Source organism: Micropterus salmoides, unplaced genomic scaffold (assembly GCF_014851395.1).
Source record: "Micropterus salmoides isolate LMB-PRFRI ecotype aquatic unplaced genomic scaffold, ASM1485139v1 Ms_hic_scaffold_15, whole genome shotgun sequence".
Lineage (NCBI taxonomy): Eukaryota > Metazoa > Chordata > Actinopteri > Centrarchiformes > Centrarchidae > Micropterus > Micropterus salmoides.
Genome location: NW_024040596.1, coordinates 23,523,576 through 23,544,580, shown reverse-complemented (window position 1 = coordinate 23,544,580; position 21,005 = coordinate 23,523,576). Strand labels below are relative to the sequence as shown.

The 21,005-nt window shown below is 37.9% G+C and overlaps 1 protein-coding gene across 1 annotated transcript; it reads right to left on the bottom strand.

Moving 5' to 3' along the window:
• Window positions 1–201: 201 nt before the first annotated feature.
• On the bottom strand, window positions 202–19,762 carry LOC119904455 (interleukin-1 receptor type 1-like). The gene is made up of 12 exons (XM_038721145.1): window positions 19,644–19,762; window positions 18,185–18,260; window positions 13,249–13,459; window positions 11,709–11,877; window positions 8,950–9,121; window positions 7,506–7,577; window positions 6,435–6,561; window positions 5,914–6,053; window positions 5,408–5,548; window positions 4,973–5,137; window positions 2,610–2,810; window positions 202–1,170 (listed from the first exon to the last, which is right to left on the bottom strand). The coding sequence occupies exons 1-12, from the start codon at window positions 19,644–19,646 to the stop codon at window positions 989–991; spliced, it is 1,659 nt and encodes a 552-aa protein (XP_038577073.1). The 5' UTR covers window positions 19,647–19,762; the 3' UTR covers window positions 202–988.
• Between the last annotated feature and the right edge of the window lie 1,243 nt (window positions 19,763–21,005).

The window sequence follows — 21,005 nt, the reverse complement described above, 5'->3', positions numbered from 1 at the left end:
TCACAAAACACATCAGTAATGAGAAAGTAATGTTCATAGCAGCATATATCTGCTGAAAATAAATTTGTGTTTTGCCTTTAACATGTTTTTTTCCCCTACTTAAATTATAGTGTATTCCAGGAATCAGAACCAGGATTTGATAAAAATCCAGCATCAATAAGCAATATTGTGAAATTAGAATGGACACAATTTAAACAATACCTAACTGTAATCATAGTATCTTTAATCATTGCTCACATGAGCAACACATCTCCCTCACAAGGACTTCAATGAAGGTAAGGTCACACACTTATCAGGGATGATACTCCTTCTCATAGCATCTTACAGTACAACAAAAAGGTCACATAAATACAGGTTACTTTCTAGGTAAGGACAATAAATGTTTAGCACTCTGTCGAGCAATCCTCAGCAATCACATCAATATACAACACAGCAGTCTTAACAATAGAAATCTAAATATTATTTCAAGTACATTTTATAACTATTTAGTCTTAAAAAACCTTTCCCTCCGAGGAGGTGCAAACAGCAACATAGATGACCTGCACATTAGGGTGTTGTCACAATAAACCTTACAAAAAGGACATACTAAAATCAAATATTGACCACTGGAATTACCAAACCACCACAGCCTTAAATATAAATGACAAACCACAGTGTAAATGGGCTGCAATTCTTAATAAGAAAATTATAGGCAACCCCCTTTCCGAAGAGCAAACATGTAAGAGCCTATGATGAAAGTCTGTAGTCTGTGGAACAAAGCTTTATCATTTGTGAAGTATTCTTGTTTTGTATCAGCAAAAAATCCCGGAGAGGTCTCTTCTGCAACATAGCAACCAGTTCTGTTTGTTGACAGTTATCACCACACAATTCAGGTGAATGACAGTGTTTCCAGGAAACAGACCCGATGGTCCTGATGTAATAAACATAACATCTATGTTGGATCCCATCTTTAGGAAAAAAATATTTTTCATCTGGTCTACACAATAGTCTAGAGTTTCCCTGTAGGCACAGAGGGCATTTGATATCTGAGATTCTTCCAGAAGTTTTTGTTTGAGCGCAATTTGGTGAGTTTTTGGGCTCCAAGGGAGGGTTTCTTCCACTCCAGAGCTCCTTGTTTCCTCTTGATATAGCGCAGAGACTCAGGCAGACAACTGTAATCCACCGGACCATCTGGTAGAATAGAATAAAATGTTGACTGGACATTCAAATAAACATGCTTAATGTATTGACATTGTTATTTTATCAATACTTAGGTAAAAAAGTTAACAATCCCAATCCCAGGTACACTTTTCAGAGCTCCTGGCTCTTGCAGTAGCTGAGTATTTTAACAATACCCACATTTGCAGTCCAATGTGGGTCATTACTCACCATATAACAAAATTGGTAGATGGTTGAAAAATAAGAGTTGAAACTTTGATATTCTTAACATTTTTGTAAAACCATTTATTTGCTTTCATGAGCATTCAGTTAGCTTAGTTTAAGACTGGAAACAGTAGAAAGCTGGATTGGTTAAAATATAAGTGAAACTCCCTCAAAACACATTTTCACTTGCAGTGAGTGCACGGGCAAAGTGCACCCAGGTAGGCAGGCCAGCCAAGGCCGTGCTTATGAACAGTCCTGCAACAGCCACAGATAACAGATTTTTTTGTCATTTTTGTGAGCAATTGATTTATTGATTGCTGTCGGGATGCAAAGAGAATTTTTGCAAATATAACAAAAATGCTTCATGAAAAAATGGCCTATCCCAGCTTTAAGTACTAATACCACACTGTAAAAATACTTTTTTATTTAAGTAAACGTATGTAGGTATAATCAGGAAAATGTACTTAAAGTATTAAAAGTAAAAGTACTTAATGCAGAAAAATGGTCCCAGTGACTATTATGTACAGTATATTATTAGATTACCCTTACTCATGCATTCATTTAAAAGCAGGATTTAACTTCTGCAGTTGATTGAGATGGAACTAATTTTTTAACTATTTTGTGTAGTGATTATTTTCATTAGGGGTTAATCTGCTGATTATTTTCTCTATCAATCAATTGATGCATGGTTTGTAAAAACTCTGAAAATAGTGAGAAATGACATCACAATTACACAGAGCCCAAAGTGACACTTTCACTATGCTTTTTTTTTTGTCAAACCTTCATATTATTATAATAATTAAAAGGAAAAGTTAAATGAAGGTGAAATAAAATAAAACAGCTTTGAAGCTGGAACCATGATGTTTCTGCATGAAAAATGAAACAATTTCCTGTCAGTGGACTAATTCAGTAATTGATTAATCATTTCAGCTTCTCTTTTCTTATATTTTGTAGACAAGAACAAGTAACAACATTTCCCTCTGAACTGTAGTTGAGTAGCATTAGAAAGTGGTATGAGGGAAAAAAAGACTCAAGTACTTAAAATTTTTTACTTAAGCAGAGTACTTCAGTAATTGTACTTAGTTACATTCCACCACGTCACTCGTGAAGTAGAGGAGGGCTGCTTCATATGTATTAAAATGCATCCATGATGACATCACTTTGCAACATATAGTGACTTAATGAGACGTTACAAAAAACTCTCTCAGATGTCTCATCTAATGAGGCACAGCAGAGTCAGTCCTCACCAATTTCCACCAGAATCACTCGGGGATCATTCTGGGTCAAGGCATCATGAAGGCCGACTTTCTGCTCATAGCACAGCTGGAAGTGGTTGTCATGCAAGAGTACTTCCTCTGTTTTGTCATCAGTGGAGGGTTTTGCAGGTGAAATGATGATTATCAGCCTGCGGCATTGGTACACTGTCGCAGCAATGGCATCATGCACCGCTGTATGACATTAAACACAGGAAACAAAACAAGTCATCACTGTGCAGTAAAACCCTATCTCTGCCAATTGAAAACAACCTGTTTTTTTTTTAGCTAAATTCTAGACATCTGACCTTATCCAATGACTTTTTACAAATAAAATAAAATCTGCATTTAAACTACAACAGGACATTTTCCAAAGCATGACGTTAGCTTTTAGGCAAATTTCAGACTTCTTCTATTTCTAGGTATCCAGTCAGTTAATTTGACAAAAGTATGATAGGCAATGTATGACAGTAAGCAGTGTATCCCTTTTGTTAATTTTGTCAGTGTTAAAAGTTGGTTAACCCAAATTACAAGAAGTAATTTTATCATTTGGGTCCTGTCATATATCCTGAGCGACAGGGACATGGTTTCCAAAAAGACAGGTAACTATAAGGGACTCAAAGCCTTACCTGCTGCAGAATTTAATTTAGATTTACATTTTGAAAACAAATATGAAGTAATAATAATCCGAGAGAAAACTTCCAAGATTAAAGAGGTAAATTTTCGGGGGAAAATCTACAAGTAAAAAAACTTGAGTATTGTCTGACATTATAGTCTTAGCCAACATTTATGTTATCTATGGTCTTGTCAAGGAACCACATCACTTCATTTTGCAAGGCTGTAACATCACACTACAGATGGCCCTGCCTGTAGAGCAATTATGCATGCAGAAATTATATTATAGCTTACTTCTCAATCTGATTTAGCAATAAGGAAGTACTTGTCATTTCAGGAGAAATTTAGAGAATTTGCCGTATGTGGCAGGCGTATTCAGAAGAAAACACCAGAGTGATGTGGATTTTTTGTAACTTTAATTTCAGGGAAGTTATATTCTTGTTAATGTTTAACTTTCATCTAGGATTTTTTTCTCAGATTATTCACCCCCACCCTGGTTACGTATTTTGGACATGTGAAATAAAAACATTTGGGATAATTCTAGCCTATACAAATGGGCTACATCTCAGAAAATTGCAATAATGCTGTTGTGTTAAAAGTAACTTCATTCCAGCTGCAACACCAGTGGAACAAGTCCCGATGAAATCTATACCACTTACTTCACCTCCCCACTTAAATATAATGATGTTATGGTAGGGTCTAAGACTATTCAAATTTCCCATATTCATTGGGCACATGCCAGTAATTCATTCACTCAGATGAAGTCTCTCCTGACTGAAATTTGGTATTGGTGATATGGATGATACAAATCCTCCTAGATAATTTATAAACAAAAGCCTATAGAATATCAATTATAAGGATACTTACATGTAATAAAACTACACTTCATGGCAGCAAGAAAATGAGACCCAAAGAGATAGCTGTGGAACAGCTCGAATTGTAATTTTCCAAGTCTACCATTTTCCAGCACCACTTTCTTTCCTTGTGGGTGTAGCAACCTCAAAATATAAAATGGATTATTTCCGTCCCCGCCCGGCTTCCACACACCCAAGAGTTTAAAAAAAGCACAAACTGGGCAGCAGGCTACAGCCCGTTAGGTAAGCACTGCTCCTGGCTCTAAAAAGCACAGCTACGTGATTAATACTGTACATTTTTGTCTTGCATGTTGGTAGGTTGTGGTTTGGTTCAGGTCATCTTCATTAGGCTAAAGCGTTTTTATACACTAATTTTTCATGCCATGCGTAACTTTTAGTTTATAGTTTGTTTGCATGAGCTTAAGTGTTAGAACACATGTGAGGACATTTAGGGAAAAACCTGAAAGATACTACAGATGTGCTCCTCTGCTCAATTTGTTTGACAGTGAAAGTGATTTCAATGCAGTAAGAAACTGAACTGAAAAAGACTAATTACAAAATTGGTTGTATTTGTGACTTATATTGTGTTGTATTCTAGACCAACCTTTATCAATGTGTTGGCACGGACAAAATTTCCTAAGTTATTATTGTAATAATAATTTACAGTATGACTTCAGAATTACAAAAATCCTGGCTACAGTCCTGGTAGTGCATGGAAGCCAACACAATGAAGAAGATAGATTTTATGAGATGAGAAATGTATTTAACATACTTATTTGACCATAAAGGTCCTGAGAAACACTGATGTAAACATCTGTTTGTTCAACTCAACAAGGTAAATTTATTACTCCTTTAAATGAATAAACCAGGTGTGTGTCTGTTCCTGACCTTCTCCGGGGCAGTCGTCCCGCCCTCTGATGTACAGTGAGTAGCCGTGTTGTTTCTCCAGCACCTCAGGCAGGATATGCAGGGCTAAACTCGCCGTCTCATCTGAACTCATGGTGTCAGGATGGAGGAAGCTCACATAGGCGTCATAAAGCTTCCCATCTGGAGCTGTAGAGAAGACAGCATTTTATCTATAATGCTTCAGATGAGCTGAGGAACAGCATTATTGCATCTTTCAACTATTTTATTGCCTTAACAAATTACTGTTGGTTTTCTTTTCATGGAACCTGTTTAGTGATCATTCCATTACACTGACATCTATTTGTGCTCATTTTATCTTCAATCAAGTTTCAATTAAGTATACAAGACAGTTCCTAGCAGTATCCAATCAGACAATTCCAGAGAAAAGCACGCCCTCCTAAAGATAAAAACACTTGCCTTGTTGCTTTGGAAAATGTCTTAACAGTTTCCTGTAAGCCAGCACTAGATCTACTTTAAAGAAGAGGAAGGCAGCAGCCAGAATAGCCAGGAAGGCAGTGAGCCCAAGAGCCACAGTGGTGTAGAGAGCACTGCGATCAGCTGGAGAGAGGGAGAGGCAGGCAAATTCAATATTTACATATTTAGTTTAAGAATAGTAAATACAAGATAAGAATAAGCAAGAACAAGAATAAAGAAGTACTCTGGTAAGATGTTCAGCAATGATACATCCTGTAAAAATATTTCAAGGAAGCTAGCAGTTTATTTGTATATCACATTTCAAACACAAAGTAAAGTTGCCATGCTTTATATATGCAACATTGAACCCTCAAAGGTATGTAGAGAGACACACACATTGATAAAATGTCACACAAAGGAAGTGCGTACCTGCTCATAGTTAAAAGTTAAACGAAGCAAACTGCATTGTTTGGTAAAATTAGATCCAGAATGAAAAGAGAAGAAAATACCTTCTTGAAGCCACACCAAGCCGACGTTCATTCCAGCTAGGTTTTCTATTATGCAATGAATGGGGACATTCAGGAACTGACGAAGAACTTTGGAGATGGACAGAGTGGACAGACCATACACTCTGCCTCTGTTGTGAGTACTAAAAAGGACACGACCAGTCAGTCAATTAATCCCTCTGCCAGTCTGTCAAACAGTGAATCACTTGGTCAGTTAATAAATCAGGCAACCAAACCAGAAAGTCATAAACACTTTTAACTTATAGCTTTTGTTCTGCTTTGTTCAAAAGTTGCATTACCAATATTAACAACTAGGATGCATAACGATTTTTTTTTAACAGTTTATAGGTTTTTGAATGATCCTGCAATCTGCAAAAATGATATGGCCTTTTCTTCAACCTAAAGCAGTGCAGTGTTTGTTTTGTGATTAGGCAACTTCAGAGTTTTAATCCATTGTCCAATAAACGTTTTATCTAGTTGCCCATGCATAGGCTGAAATGGCATGACAGGAAGCAGAAACTCACTATTTCCAGGACTCATAGAGTTCCTTGTGATCCTCAATGTAGGTTTCGTTAACAGTCCAGTACATCTGAGTGTCATTGTCGTCACTGAAGCCTATGTAGGCTAAACACTTTAGCTCCGCTCTAGTACCTGGTCATCAGTGAAATGAACAAACAAAGCAGCTGTCACAGTTCTGGTGTTTTGATGAAATTGTCACTGTCTGGTGGAAATCATTCCTGTGAAAACTTATAAAAACCAATTTGGAAAAAGTCTTAAAGTCATGCATGTCAAAGCCTTCATATCTCCTGAAAGATCAACTTTGACAAAATCAAGCCCATCCATAGATGGCAAACCCTTATTTATCATCGTCCTTTATTGCCATAACTTTAATCTATTCCAAATGGCAGCAAAAGGCAACAATTAAGCGCCAGAATTCCTGCGTGTTGGTATCAGTAGAGACTTTTCCCATGACTATGTTCAAAAAAACTGTATGTACAATATTGGTGCAATGTAGGTCTTTAGTAAGGACAGATTTGAATATGAAAGGCAAAGGACTGCATACTTTGTCTAGAAGCACAAAGCACATTTCATTCCGTCTGTGGTTGTTTAAACTAGTGGTTTCCATCACATATGGCTCAACTGTTCAGCTTTCACTGAAGAGGTAGGAGGATTTTTGCTTTTGATTCATCACTTGATTTTGCTTGATTTACAGAGCCACACACTTTTTCTGCTGGAACCCTGAAAAAAGATCACTGTTATCTGTTCTCTTTCTTAAAAACAGTTGAATCTTTTCAAGCATACATGTATAGTTTTAGTATGCCAACAGAGACGTAGTCCTTCATATAAACTGTTTAGCCTGCAGGCAATTTTATGTTAGAAAACACTGTTGCATGTTTTTTTATATATACAGTCACACAAAACTTTTCATTTTATACAGGCTAAATAAAGAACAGGATACAAGCAAACCTGCATTTATATTTTAACTAGATGGCCCATTATAACTCAAACCTGACAGATATGTGTGTGTGTGTGTGTGTGTGTGTATCACTATAATATTACAATTTATGGTTATAATATGTGATAGAGTTACTTGCCAACTTCAACAATGACAACTTCCTGTTGAGGGAACACCACCTCGGGCTCTGCAGCAACTGTATCTGCCAGATCTAAAGATAAATAGTCAGTGTAACAGAAAAGATTCAAAGCCAAAAAATACATCATAATACAATCTAATGCCAATTACAATAAGAAAAGGCAAATAAACTCACATGATCTCTGTGGGGAAGTATCGTTATGTTGGAATACAATGACTAGAGAGAGTGTTACTCATTCACTTTTACAACCCACACTTCCCTGCTTATCTGACTTTAATACTATTATTTAGGGGTCCAAGCCCGAGTGGGCTGGGAACCCGCGAATGCAAGGCATTGCGGTTCCCAGTACCAGCGAAGCGGCTGGGAACCCTATTGTTTTCGCTCGGATTTTTATTAGTTTTTTTATTCTTCCGTGCATAAAACTCATACTGCAGCCTAGACGGTAACTGCTAAGGACGCAACACTCATAAGGTAGCTTCACAGCCCCAACAGTAACTCAAGCGCAAAAATCTGCACACTTCTACCTTTAGGGGGCGCTATAAGCAAGGATATCAAAAACCTTATATCCACGCATTCGGGGGATCGAGCTGAATCTCATGGTATATGCCATGCCCATTTCCAAAAATTGCGAAAACTGAAAAACCTATTTTAATTAACTCCTCCGAAGCTGCAAGTCCGATCCAAACCAAACTTGGCAGGGATAATGTCTGGACCAAGCTGATGAAAGTTTGTAGAGGAAATTTTGATCCCACTAAAAATGTCGCAATTATATGCTAACAAACATTTGCGAAAAACACTATAAACAGGAAATGATGGCATATCTTCACTTTGGAATGGCCGATCGACACCAAATTTGGAGCAACTTGCCCGTAGATGGCGCTATTTAATCCAAGAAAATTGTTCTCACATTGACATGAAACCACAGCCCAATTGTTCAGCATGGTCCCCTCACCACAGGCACCAAAGTTCACCCAAATATGCCCATAGGTGGTGCTGTTATTTCAGATTTTAAAAAAAATCCCATTGACTTACATGCATTTTATATCTCCATAACCACAAGTCCAATGGATACCAAATTTGGGGCAATTGTTCCCCATGGGCCCCTGATGACACTTTAAAAATTGTTAAAAAGTCCACTTACAGGTGGCGTTAAAATCGAAGCTGAAATCTCTCACTCACATCCATACATTTTATATCTCCATAACCGCAAGTCCCTTTCATTTCAAACTCTGGTCGTTTATTCTCCACGAGCCCCCCGAGCTGCGGCTGGCTGACTCGCGCGCCCTCCGCGGGGCCAGGGGGCGGCTCACGCTGGGAGGCTTGGACCCCGCTTATAACTGCTTGCAATTCTAAGTAGTAGTAGTAGTAGTATTTATTAAATAACTCTCCATTAGGGATTCAGTCTGATAACACTTCAGGCTTAAGTGACCTTTACAGTACATACCGTTAATTGTCAGCTGGATGCTCCTTGCAGCGGTGTATTTCCTGCCATCCAAGTTAATGTCTACCAGGCAGGTGTATTTCCCAGCATCCCTCTCTGAGGCTGCAGGGAGTCTCATGAAGCCATTCGTATCCACAGAGATGGGCTCCCCTTGCCGCTCCACTGGCTGGCAGTCCTACACACATTGTAATTTTTTAGTTTTTAGTTTTGTTTTACAGCATGACGAAAAGGACAGACGTTATTTATCAGTATGCCTTTAGTGCTCCAAACAAATTCATTGCTTCTGAAGACATAAATCTTTAAAAATAGCTCACTCTGACCACAATCTGGAGGAGGAACTAGTATAAATGACTATTGGTATAATATAACCATAACATTATTTACAGTAGGTTTTAGTCTTCACTAACCCACTGTGCTTGTAAATAATTTATGGGTATATGTGAGTGAAAGAGTTGCAGTGCAGAGCCCTGCTTCACTATTGTACATACTAGCCTACTGTATATAATGTGTATTAAGACATAAGTTGACATCATCCTTATTTACAAAAACGGTGCCACAGTTACAAGGTGTGGTTACTATAAATCATGATGTAAATATTTGAAAGTGAAACAGGGCCCTTTTTATGGTGCTGGAGGCAGGAGTGGTGTGCTGCTTTGTCCTGACAGTCCAGCATTTATTTGAAGAGAGAGTGATGGTAGGTGATGGGGCCATCTTTGCTACTATCATCTGTCCTTAAACCCTGCACAGGCTCACATCCTCCAGGTATTGGGTAAAATCTGGGAGGCCCTGAGATGAGTACCAGGGAATTAAACTAAATGACTCAACTTCACTTTTATTTTACTTTACACAAGTACGAACAGTACAGAGCACGGCCTTTCCCTGGTGGTTCATCAAACAGAATTAAACTCAAAAAAGCATTAAAAGATCTGAAAGACCAGAGCTAGAGATCACTTTTGACTCTCAGTAATGCTCACCAGGTTTCACACAAAGGTATGTCTACATAACTTATGAGAACTACAGGCTGCATTAAAAATATTTACTCTGCTCAACAAACATAAGTATTTTACACTGGCAAAAATTGCAAAGGAAAATAAAAAGTTTACAACTCCACAGATTTGTTTTGGAAGAGTTTTGTTTTGACACATAACACATAACAGTAGATGGTGGAAGCTGAGAGTTTTTAACAGCTATAGTGCCATAGAAAGAGCAGCTGGAAGGCAGGTGAAGTTCTGCACACCCTTCAAACTCAGTGATCAGCTTCCTTTGGTAGCAGTGCCAGCCTTCTCTTTGATATAAACACAAGTCAAAAGGTCAAACCCTTATTGCCTATTGGCACCACAGAAGGACTCTTACACAGAAAGGGGTAGAGTGACCTCTGCTGGTTGAGCTACCACATAGCAAGGCGGCCTATAAATATGTTAGGAAACTAAAATATGAATTAAATAATATAAACCTAAATAAATAGGCTAACTACTATCCTAAGCTATATAACATTAGTTAAATTGTCTTAATCTAAAGTTACCAATGGTCTTACAAATGTTTAATTCTCCCCAACAGCCAGAGTTGTTATTATTATTTTTTATCTACTTTAGTTTTACCTTAGTTTAGTTTTAGTCTATAATCACCTTTCTAACTACATGGTACATGAGCTACTTTTATTTTGAAGGTTTTACCGGTTACTATCCCTTCCAAAAAGGAATAGATCACGTGACTTCCGTTTTTGGTTTATAACGAAAAACAAATTGACTCTCTTCATTCTTTCTTCAACAATAAAATGAATCGTCAAAAACGAAAACCGTTTTTAATTGTTTTTTCGTTTTTTGATTCTGACACCAAAAACGGTTATTTGGTTTTTCGTTTTTGTATTACAAAGGATTTACGGATTATCCAGAGATACCCAGACCTTTGAGGTTTGCACCAATGTTCTCTCCCATAGTGATTTTGAATTTGTTTGTTTTTTGTTGTATTGTTTATTATTTTAATTACTTTATTATTTAATTTTGTATAAGATGTTGCTCTAGATATAAAACCTCTGCTTACCAAAGAACCAGTGATCCAGCTCTTTCCCATTTTAGATGTGTTGTTTGTGTTTTAGCTGATTCAAGCTAACACTGCTGCTTGTCTTTCTGCCACTCAGTGAGTGTAACTGCGTTCTCTGACATCATGCGCATACCCTCTATTTGTAACAGACTGCATGAACCCCATCTAGGCCCAAATATGTACTGTAACTACAGCAACAGCAGAACCATAGAAACTAATGTCAACATAAGCTGATAGGGCAGACATTTTATGCAACCTTTACTTAGCTAACTTTCATATGTTCCTGATGTGTACAGGAGGGAGCAGTGTTGGATTTAGCACACTACAATGTACAGGACATCGCACAGAAATCACAGAACAAAAACTCTGATATAGGGAATACATTTTCAATCCCTGAAAATTATGTAAACTAGTCTGGGTATAAGTAATTTCTGCTCTATTCATTCCCATGCTTTCACTGATTGTTTCTGAACATTCATCACATTTGTTTCCATCAGCTTAATATAGAATATATAACTGACAATTGATTCAGTGCATTGCTGTCTGTTATTTGTATGATGACAACCATCAGCTTTTTAAGATGCAACCTGGTATGAATGAACAGTGCGCTTTCTTTGTACTTAAAACAAGCTAAATTAGGAGCTAAATAAAGCAAAAAGACATAGAGAAAGCCACACAAATGCAATGAAAACAGCACATGAACGTCATGGAGTAGTGAATACCTTCATCCATCGTATGTTCCTTGTGTTATTCAGTCTGAAGATCTCCCTCTGTTTGCAAGGAAGGCCTCCACTGACTCCCTGGGTGATGGATATGATCTCAGGTGGATCTGGACACTCTTCACTGGACACTGACACCCCAAACCTCATCTGCAATAATCTAGTCTTGTCGCTAAAGAGAAGGAGATAAAGAGTGAGACAGCTACTCAGACCCACTTGAATTCCAGTAACATGACCTTGTATAGATCTTGTTTATTTGATTTGAAAAACAAAACAAAAACTACGATGACCTCTAAGGGGAAGTAGTTGGTGACTTTTAATTGTTTATTATTCTTACAATCCCAATTATTCCTACATACAGTTCACCTTTTTCAGTTTTTCTACAGTGTACGTCCAGTACATATATACACACACTATATATCAGTGCATTTTAGTTTTTACAGAAATAGATAAAAATATAAAGTTGACAATGTACATCCACTTATATATCCATATATTTTCTTTCACAAAAATGCTCACTTGCTAGATTTGATCAATTTTATCATTTTACAGGGTAAATATTACATTTGGAAGTGGGATAAAAGAAGCCCCGCTTTAAATGTGTTTCTGCTAAAGGTGGACATTGAAACTAAACTATTCAATCATGATTTGTAAATGTTAAAATAGACTTTATTAGGCACACCGAGCCACAAACTAATGCAGTATAATACAACAGTCCTGCAATAAATCTTCCGTTCATGAAGACTGTAATGGTCAATTTTGAGTGCTGACCTAACTTTATGATCATCTTGGAGGATGTGTAGTTGAACTGAATTGCATTATATAGTGTGGTGTTTCCCTGTTTTAACTTACGGTCATTAATATAATTTGGGTGGACCTCTCTGTACTTCCCAAAATAACTTTCAGGATCAAGTGCAGTCAAAAGTCCCTGTTATGACTCATATTTGGGTGCGAGTGTAACCGAGAGTATTTTCTCTGCTGTTCACCGTCCCTGCCTTAGAGTGGTGCTGTTCTGTGTTTCCCAGTTTGTTGACTTGCAGGTGATGGACTACTGATTGGACTGGAGACTGATGCCACCTACTTTAAAAGGACAACCGCCAATGCCTTGAGGTCTCCTCATTTTTCCTGCCACCCAATTGAAGTGTGCTGAGCTCAGCTGTTTAGTTACTGCTGAGTTCTGCTAGTGTTGAATCAAGATTTGCATAGAATGTTAGACAACCTCTAAACTGTGTTCCTGGAAAACCCCTTACGGGGGAGAAGCCTTTTAGACCTATTTTCTTCTGTTTATGTTTAGGGAGGTAGGTCAGCAGCCAGTATTTTCTTCTGTTCTTTGGTATGTTTAGCTAAGTTGTTTTGTTTGTTTTGGCCATGCTCTCCCCGACGTCTCTGCTTCCCAAACTGTTGAATAAATCTATCTCTGTGCTGGACAGCATCAGCTGTGGCACTGGTCATTCCTGGATGTGGGCAAAGTGGGAAGACATTTTTATGCTATGCTCGTGTTTTCCCTAAGCCGGGTGTAACAGTCATACAGGAGTTTCTTTACCTTTTTTCACAGGTGTAGGATCCATGATGAGACATCTGGACAGGTAGAAACCACAGTAACCCGTCCCTGACTTCAACTCCAGTGGGCAGGCTCAGGTTGTGCTTCCCAACTCTTCTCCAGGTCAAGTTGGTGTGAGAGTCAGCAATGTGGCACCTCAGCAGGAAGAGGTGGCCAACACTCACATGGTAGGTATCTATCTCCCTTCTGTGGTCTGGATGTGACCGTACAAAGGGAGACCAGTCATTTAATGTCATGGGTTATATGTAATTTCTGGAGTAACTACAGAAAAGCATGGAATACAAGGCTTTAGATGTTAACGTGTTGGCAAAGTGGCATCAATAAACACTGTTCAGAAGAAGTGTAAAATAACCCTTAATAGGATTTGATTCCATTCATTCACAGCACCACAATGTAGCCAGTTGTAAAGACATAACTTCTCTCATAACTTTTGAAATACAACATTTCCTGACTAATTTACTAATATCAGAGAACATGGGGTGGCGATAAGACACATGCATTTGGTGTGGGAGACTGGGGTTCGAAAAAGTAATGTGTCACACCAATGTGTCCCTGAGCAAGACACATTGTTGCTCCAGAGGCAACCTCTGACATATATAGCAATTGTAAGTCGCTTTGGATAAAAGTGAAAGCTATGAATGTAATGTTATGACACCAATTGCAGAAGACTAGAGAATATTTCATATGCAGTGATGCAAAAACATTCAATATTTCCACATTTTTCTACCTACAAAAAGTACTTTGATAAGAAGTTGACAATACGAAAGAAATTGGGACACAATGACTTTTTTATGCTACTCACAAAAACAAACATTAACACACTAGATGGGTGGACAAAAGTCATTACAGCCTGGGGAAGAAGCTGCTTTGAAGTCATGCAAGCCTTGATGACGTGAGACAGATGAGAAAAGGCTCACTTTTATGTCCAAGACCGGTTACAACAACAGAGTTGAGCCTAGTGGAGGATAATCTGTTTTCCCCCCCGAAAAGTTTGAATATGAATCATCATGTAGGCTACAGAACAGGTGTGAGGACATTCATGATGTTTTTTAAAAAACAAAGACAAAAACTTGAGGCATTACAGCAAAGGCAGGAAATGAAGGATGCGTAGCCAAAATCTCATAATGAATGTTAACAGTGAAAGCAGCATTCCCTACCCACACTTTAAAAAGGTTGTGTTGAGTGAAATGACTGTTCAGTAGCACATCTGTTTAATCCCAATTTTGAACTAAAATTGTGTACAGCACAGACCATCAACCCTGGAAACTGTGATTTAAATGAAAGTGGCAGAGTAGGAAAACACAAAATTTGCATCTGGGAGTAATAAGTGTGATTATAATATGGTTTTCATCTTCACCTATAAAGTTCGATCAAGGGCAGATATAGGCTACAGTATGACATAATATATAGATAGTTAATAGCTGCATGGGTTGTATTAGTGTTAATACTAGGCTTCATTTACAGTTGGCATTTCTGTACATCTTTAACCAACATGAAGTTAGCATAGCTATCTAAAATTCCCTGTAGGTTAAGCGGGGTTGGATGATTGTATATTTGGTTTCACGTGAACGCCGCATGAGATTCAGGTGGCGGGCTAACGTTAACTGAACCATGACCGTAACATGACGACTAGCCAAAACAAGTTGGTGGAAAGGAAACATGCTAGCCTACAGACTTTAGAAAAAAGGAATCAAACGAAGAAAGACACGACCACTACAGTTAAGTAATCGAAAATAATAAGAGAGGACATTTCGGGAATGAAAACAGCGAGACGGTGGGAGTAACGTTAGCTTAATTCAGGGACTAGGATGCCTAACGTTAGCTGGTATTGATGATAACTTACTTGCTACCTTTAAGTACTTTGTGCATACTTGTGAATGTAGGTTTTCCAAGTTGGGAATTAGTTGTCCAAAGAAAATCAAGAGGAGCCCTGGGATTTAGTACTGCGGCGTATTCTTCTGCACAGAGGAGGGCAAAGAACAAAGACAAGGTATGACAGTTGACTCTGTTGCCACCTGCCAATGTTTATTTCTAGCTTGGTTGGTTGTGTGGTTGTTTGTTAACTTACAGTGTATACCCAGCTTGGAAGTTTTATTTGTGTGCTTATGTATTGTTGATCGCATCCTTCCTTTCCTTTGATTTATGTTTTGAGCATGTGTTTGGTATCCATAACTATAGCTTGACAGTTGTCATATTCAAACTCGCACACACATGCACTAGCTAAGTTTTCATTTTATTTAGTGTCATGTTTCTTTGTCACCCCCCAGTGTTTTTTCCCCCCCTTCAGTTTACAGAGTATCCTTGTAATGCTTTGATTGTTTACCTTGGAAATTAAAGAAAAAAGATTTGAAGGCCATTGTGATTCAGTTTGGACAGATGTGGCAGACTGATGGATTTGGATTGGAAATGACAGCATTTTGTCATTTACAGATGTACAGCATGGTGGATGATTTACTGGTGTGTATAAATCAAGTTCATCTGTGTCTTCCTGGTGCTTGTGTTTCCCTGCAACTGATTACATTTACTGAGCAAATCCTGAGTTGACACATACAGGTTCCTTATGAATGACGCTTTTCCTCTGTGCAATGCCTCTGTGGTTGATGATGATGATCATAACTATGTAGATCTAGATCTGGATATTTGATATGCTGGTGGTTGTGTGTTTCTCCGTGAGTTTGTCAGTAATCTATATAGTAATGTGTGGGTGTGGGTTGTCTTATAGGCTGCTACTATAAAGCTATTTAAGTTGCATGTATGTAAGCTGCATGTGTAAGCTGCTGTGTGTTGCATATGAATTACTATTTATATTTTTTGCACATTTGAGCCCATTCATAGCCCAACATAAAAAACTAACATTATGAACAGATTGTAAAGAAGTAAGTGGCATTATGTCAAACATATGTTCTATGCCACTAACCATTATTTTCATTGTTGATTAATCTGTTGATTATTTTGTCGATTAATCTATTAGTTGTTTGGTCTATAAAATGTCAGAAAATGGTAAAAGATTTTGATCAGCGTTTCCCAAAGCACAAGATGACGTCCTCAAATGTCTTGTTTTGTCCACAACCCAAAGATAATCGTTTAGTTTACTGTCACAGAGGGGCAAAGAAACCAGAAAATGTTCATAATTAAAATTATTCAAATAGATTATCAAAATGGTTGACAACAAATTGTTAAATTGTTGCAGCTTTGGTGTATGTATTGTGTTGTAGATATGTCTAGTGGAGAATAGGTATACTAATTGGCATTTTCTAACCATAATTGACAGCATATAAACATTTTTATAACTTTTCTTTAATGGAAAGTTTTTTATTAGGATCCCCATTAGTACCAGCATACACATTAGCTATTCTTCCTGTGATCTACTCAGTTCAATATTCATAATAAAACACTGACTATTAAATAACTTTTGCATTTTCTCCAAAATTAGTGACTTAGTGATGTAACTGCAGAATATACCAGTGAATATGAAAACATCAACACAGTCAGCCCAGCGGATATTGATCAGCAATGGTGGCGAGTCACCTTGCATAATGGTGGTGACAAACTAGGTCGCTAAGAAAGATACCGCTTTGCTCATGTGGCTGTTTTGTTTTATAACTTCAATTCCTAGGAGAAAAAAGGAGAATTTTGATTATATAAGCTTATGGCTGGTAACACAGCTTGTCAAGTCTTTAGCTGACTCATATGTAATGGATGTCTGGGAGTCCTGTATTACAGCAACAAGGAGAGTTTGTTAAATGTTCCCTGCTTCTAGCTGTAGTACCACATAGTATGTTAGAGAAATGCAGCTTCTAAATATCTCTCCACTCTCACTGTAAGAAAACTTCACCAAGCTGCAGTAAGCTACTATAGTTGTACACACTTTTTTTTTTAATACATCTTCCCATGTAAAGCTGGGTTATTGTGGGTACCTTCACAATGAGTGAACTATTTATTTTGTGTTGCAATGCTGATGTCTTTTAAGTAAGGGACTTCCTGGAGACCATAAGTGAGTAAATGTTTTCTGTCTTTGACCTATTTAATTGACACAGGAGGCAGGTGGAAAGAACCCATAACCTTTGCAACTTAAAGCTGCAGTCTGCATGAGAATGATGTAGCAGCCGCCCAAGCATTTGCAGAGAAACACAGAGTTGTTATATATTATGTTACAAGACGTGGACACTGAATATTTTACAAGCACGGACCAGGTAAAGCAACAGTGAACACACTAGTGAAAATGTCATTCGTTGGCTACTGTGTTGGTCTCGTTTCGTTAGGCTACATCATTTACAAGCCTCCTACACACCTGCTGCCGAAGCAGGATCACAGGTGGAAAAACCCAGAAGACGATTCAATTCAATAAGTGAGTAAACACTAAAAGAAGGTAGAGAATGAAGTAGAATTAAGCTACTAGAAATAAATAATCTACCCGGCTAATACATCATCACTGACTGATGTTGGATTGCTGAAGCAGCCTCAACCTCATTAAGGTTTGGTTTGCTCTATACTTGGATTAAAAGCTCCTTCAGCTAATATTTACTGGGTGAAGGAAACCCCTAACAAGTAATGCTCAAGAAGGTTCCTCAATTGTCTGTTAAACAGTTTGTAAACAGGAAAGGTAGGGTTTCAACACAAGCCCTGCATTGTAACTTTTTGTTTAATATTTAACAGATATGGCCCTGTCTTATGAACTTTATATATCTAAAATCAGCTTTTAATTATGTTGGTTGTGTTGGGTTAACCAAGGCCATCTTAATGATGGAACTGAAAATGCTGCTCCATGAGTCAGCAAATAATTCAAATAAACAGTTGGACAAAAGCTTTGTATAAATTTCCTGCAAAGCGGCTAACCTGGTTTTAGAAATGATTCCTAATGGCAGAAGCTTTCCTTAGACCGTAAGGGCTCAGAAGAATTGTAATGATCAGTACTCACTATGCTCCACTGTGAATGCCAGAGATAGCAGTGCAGACAGCAAGAAGACCCAGTCTGCTGCTGCCATGGTCCTTGTCTGTGAGAAAAGATAAGTTACATTTCAATCAAGTCCCATGTGATTTCTCAGACATGGCTCATGTCCTCAGCCACACTGACTCTCTGCAATAAGAAAAGTTTCTTGACCCATTTCCTGACGGCTGAATTGTGTGAAGAGCTTCCAGTAAAGGGAAGTGAGACATGCAACAGTTAACACAAGGAAGGCAGGACTGCAACACTCCCAGTAAAGTCCCAGGAAGTTCCACTGATCTGTGTTTATTTGGAAAATGTCAGATATTAAAGCGCGCACGCTCTCTCTCTCTCTTTATCTCAATATTAGTCTCTATCTCTTTCTATGTAAATGAACTGATTCAACTGTATTATCATCCATATAGTACTTTTGTTCTAACTTTTCAGATTGGTATTCTATGGCTTTGAGTTTTACTCAGATATTGTTGTATCCTGGACAAAATTACAATTAAGTTAATAGCCTACAGTAAATCAACTGTATGTTTTTTTTTTTGTTTGTTTTTTTTTTACTATACCTTTCAGTAAATCACTATCATGTAATATTTGGAAACACACCAATATCCTTATGCTGATACATGGTTTTTACAGCACCAATGAATTTCTTATTAAATACTAGAAAAGGTAGCACTTATTTAATGGTTAATAGATTATAAAGGAATACTTGACAGGCTTTTAATTAGATCTTTTGTTATTCTTCCCCAGAATATTCACTTGACTAACATATCAGAGCATTTTTAGCCTAGTTAGCCAGGTTAATTTGCGACACTTGTCCCTTTTTTTTTTATCAAAGTGATACAAGGCTTGGGCAACTGTATACCAGGGTACTGTCCAAAAAAACTATTTAATGTTTCTATAAAACTGATACGGGCAAGAAAAATGTCTCTTCCCCTGTTTGGGAGTAACCTTGGTTTAGTCCCGATGATATAGGTGAGCCAGCCAACAAGATGAAGATGTGTGCACATCATCTCCGTTCAGCACATCGATGTGTCTGTATCCGTCGCAGCAACTAGTATCATTCTGTCTTCCCGTAAGAATCTATGGAAGAATATTGCCTATCTGTTCATTATTCTATGGGCCATAATTATTTAAACCCAGGAAGACTTGTCTAAGTAGGCTGACTATGTTATAAACTAGACAATGTTGTACATGCTACTGTAACTTCTGTCAAAAGCAGCTCAGCTTGTACTACTTTTCCTTATACAGAATATACATGTCAGTAAAGAGACTCACTTAAACTATCTATATTGAAACTGCTGACCATAAAAAAAACAACAACTTGTCATTAGAAGGATTATGGCAACAATCAATCCACTGGATTTAAAAACTGTTGTTATAATTCAGTATTGAGTACCAGAAAAGGTCATAAAAAAAAGAAGTCATAAACCATACTCACCATGCACTACCACATACAGTACACTGTAAAGTTCCTTGAAGGGCTACTAGAGCTGCTGGGTTTTGCCTCCGCCTGTTTTCGCATCACTTTATACTGTTCCACTGACACCTGTATGAAAGTTCCCCTCAACAGATACGAAGTACAACTTGCTTTGCAGTATGCTGTGGGTGTGCCCCAGTGATTCATCCCCCAGCTCACTAGAGCTTTTGGTTACAATATAGGCCACCAGACCTCACTTGCTCTAGATATGAAAGTGTCAACTGCATATTGTCCTAATTAGGCTTGCACGGTATTTGTTTTCATATGTTTTACTTATGGACCATAGAATAATGAATAGATGGGGAATAAGCACTCTTCTTCCATAGATTCGGGGGTCCTGATGACACTTGATAACAGGGAGGACACTGACACATCAGTGGGCTGAAGGAGATGATGTGCACGCAGCTTCATCCTTGTTGCCTGGTTCACCTTTATAATCAGGACTAAATATATACTCCCAAACAGGAGCCAGAGGCATTTTTCTTTAGTTTACTAGTCCTGCAATGTTATCCCACCACTCAGTTGATTGAGCAGGTGAATGCAGCGGAGCAGAGGAAAAGGTGAGCAGTCCAGGTTACAGTTAGCGAAAGAAGGCTGCAGCTAAAGCGTGTGTGTGTTGTTTACCAACTGCTGGAAATGTGAAGGGGGTTATCGCATTGCAGTTTCATGTGATGGCGTCTGCCTACGTTGAGGATGTACATTACAGTTCATAATTCAACACAGCATCTACATATCAGTTAAATAGAAAGAGGAGCGTCTTTATTTTTGACTGTATTGAAAGTCATACTGTCTGGATTTCTAAATATTCTTTTGTAATGTAATACCTTGCCTACCAAGCTTAGTCCCAATGCAATAGACCCTTAAGAGTAAATTCCAAAAAAATCACAACATTTTGTGTTGTTGGACTGAAGATACTATTTCTTTAAGATGTACTTGTATCTGAAAACGGAAAATCTTTACTGAGACAGCTGCCAAACAGTAGCCTTTTTAACGCAAGGTTAAACAAGGTACGTGGTTCAAGGTAGGTTTGTTTGTCACATACAACAGGTTGTAAAGTGAAATTAAGTTTGTGACTCCCTTCTGCTACGTAGCAGATAATAGTATATGAAAGCAGTCATAAAAAGATGGAAATAAACTATATCAAAGTCCTTTTAGGCAAGTCATGCCACTCGGCACACCTCTGGGCAGCTATTTTAGACTAACGAGGCCAGGCTCCTATCTGAATGAACGGAGAGAGAGCCAGATCTGCACTTTCACTGGTCACTGGGGACATAAAAACTACATTGATAGAATCACCAGTAAAATCTAATAAAAAAAAATTTA

Coding starts and splice junctions, on each gene's coding strand:
- LOC119904455 (XM_038721145.1), bottom strand. Junction 9,122..11,708: donor GGAACATACGATGGATGAAG/GTATTCACTACT, acceptor CAATGTGTGTAG/GACTGCCAGCCAGTGGAGCG. Junction 5,549..5,913: donor CTTGGTGTGGCTTCAAGAAG/GTATTTTCTTCT, acceptor CCCTCTCTCCAG/CTGATCGCAGTGCTCTCTAC.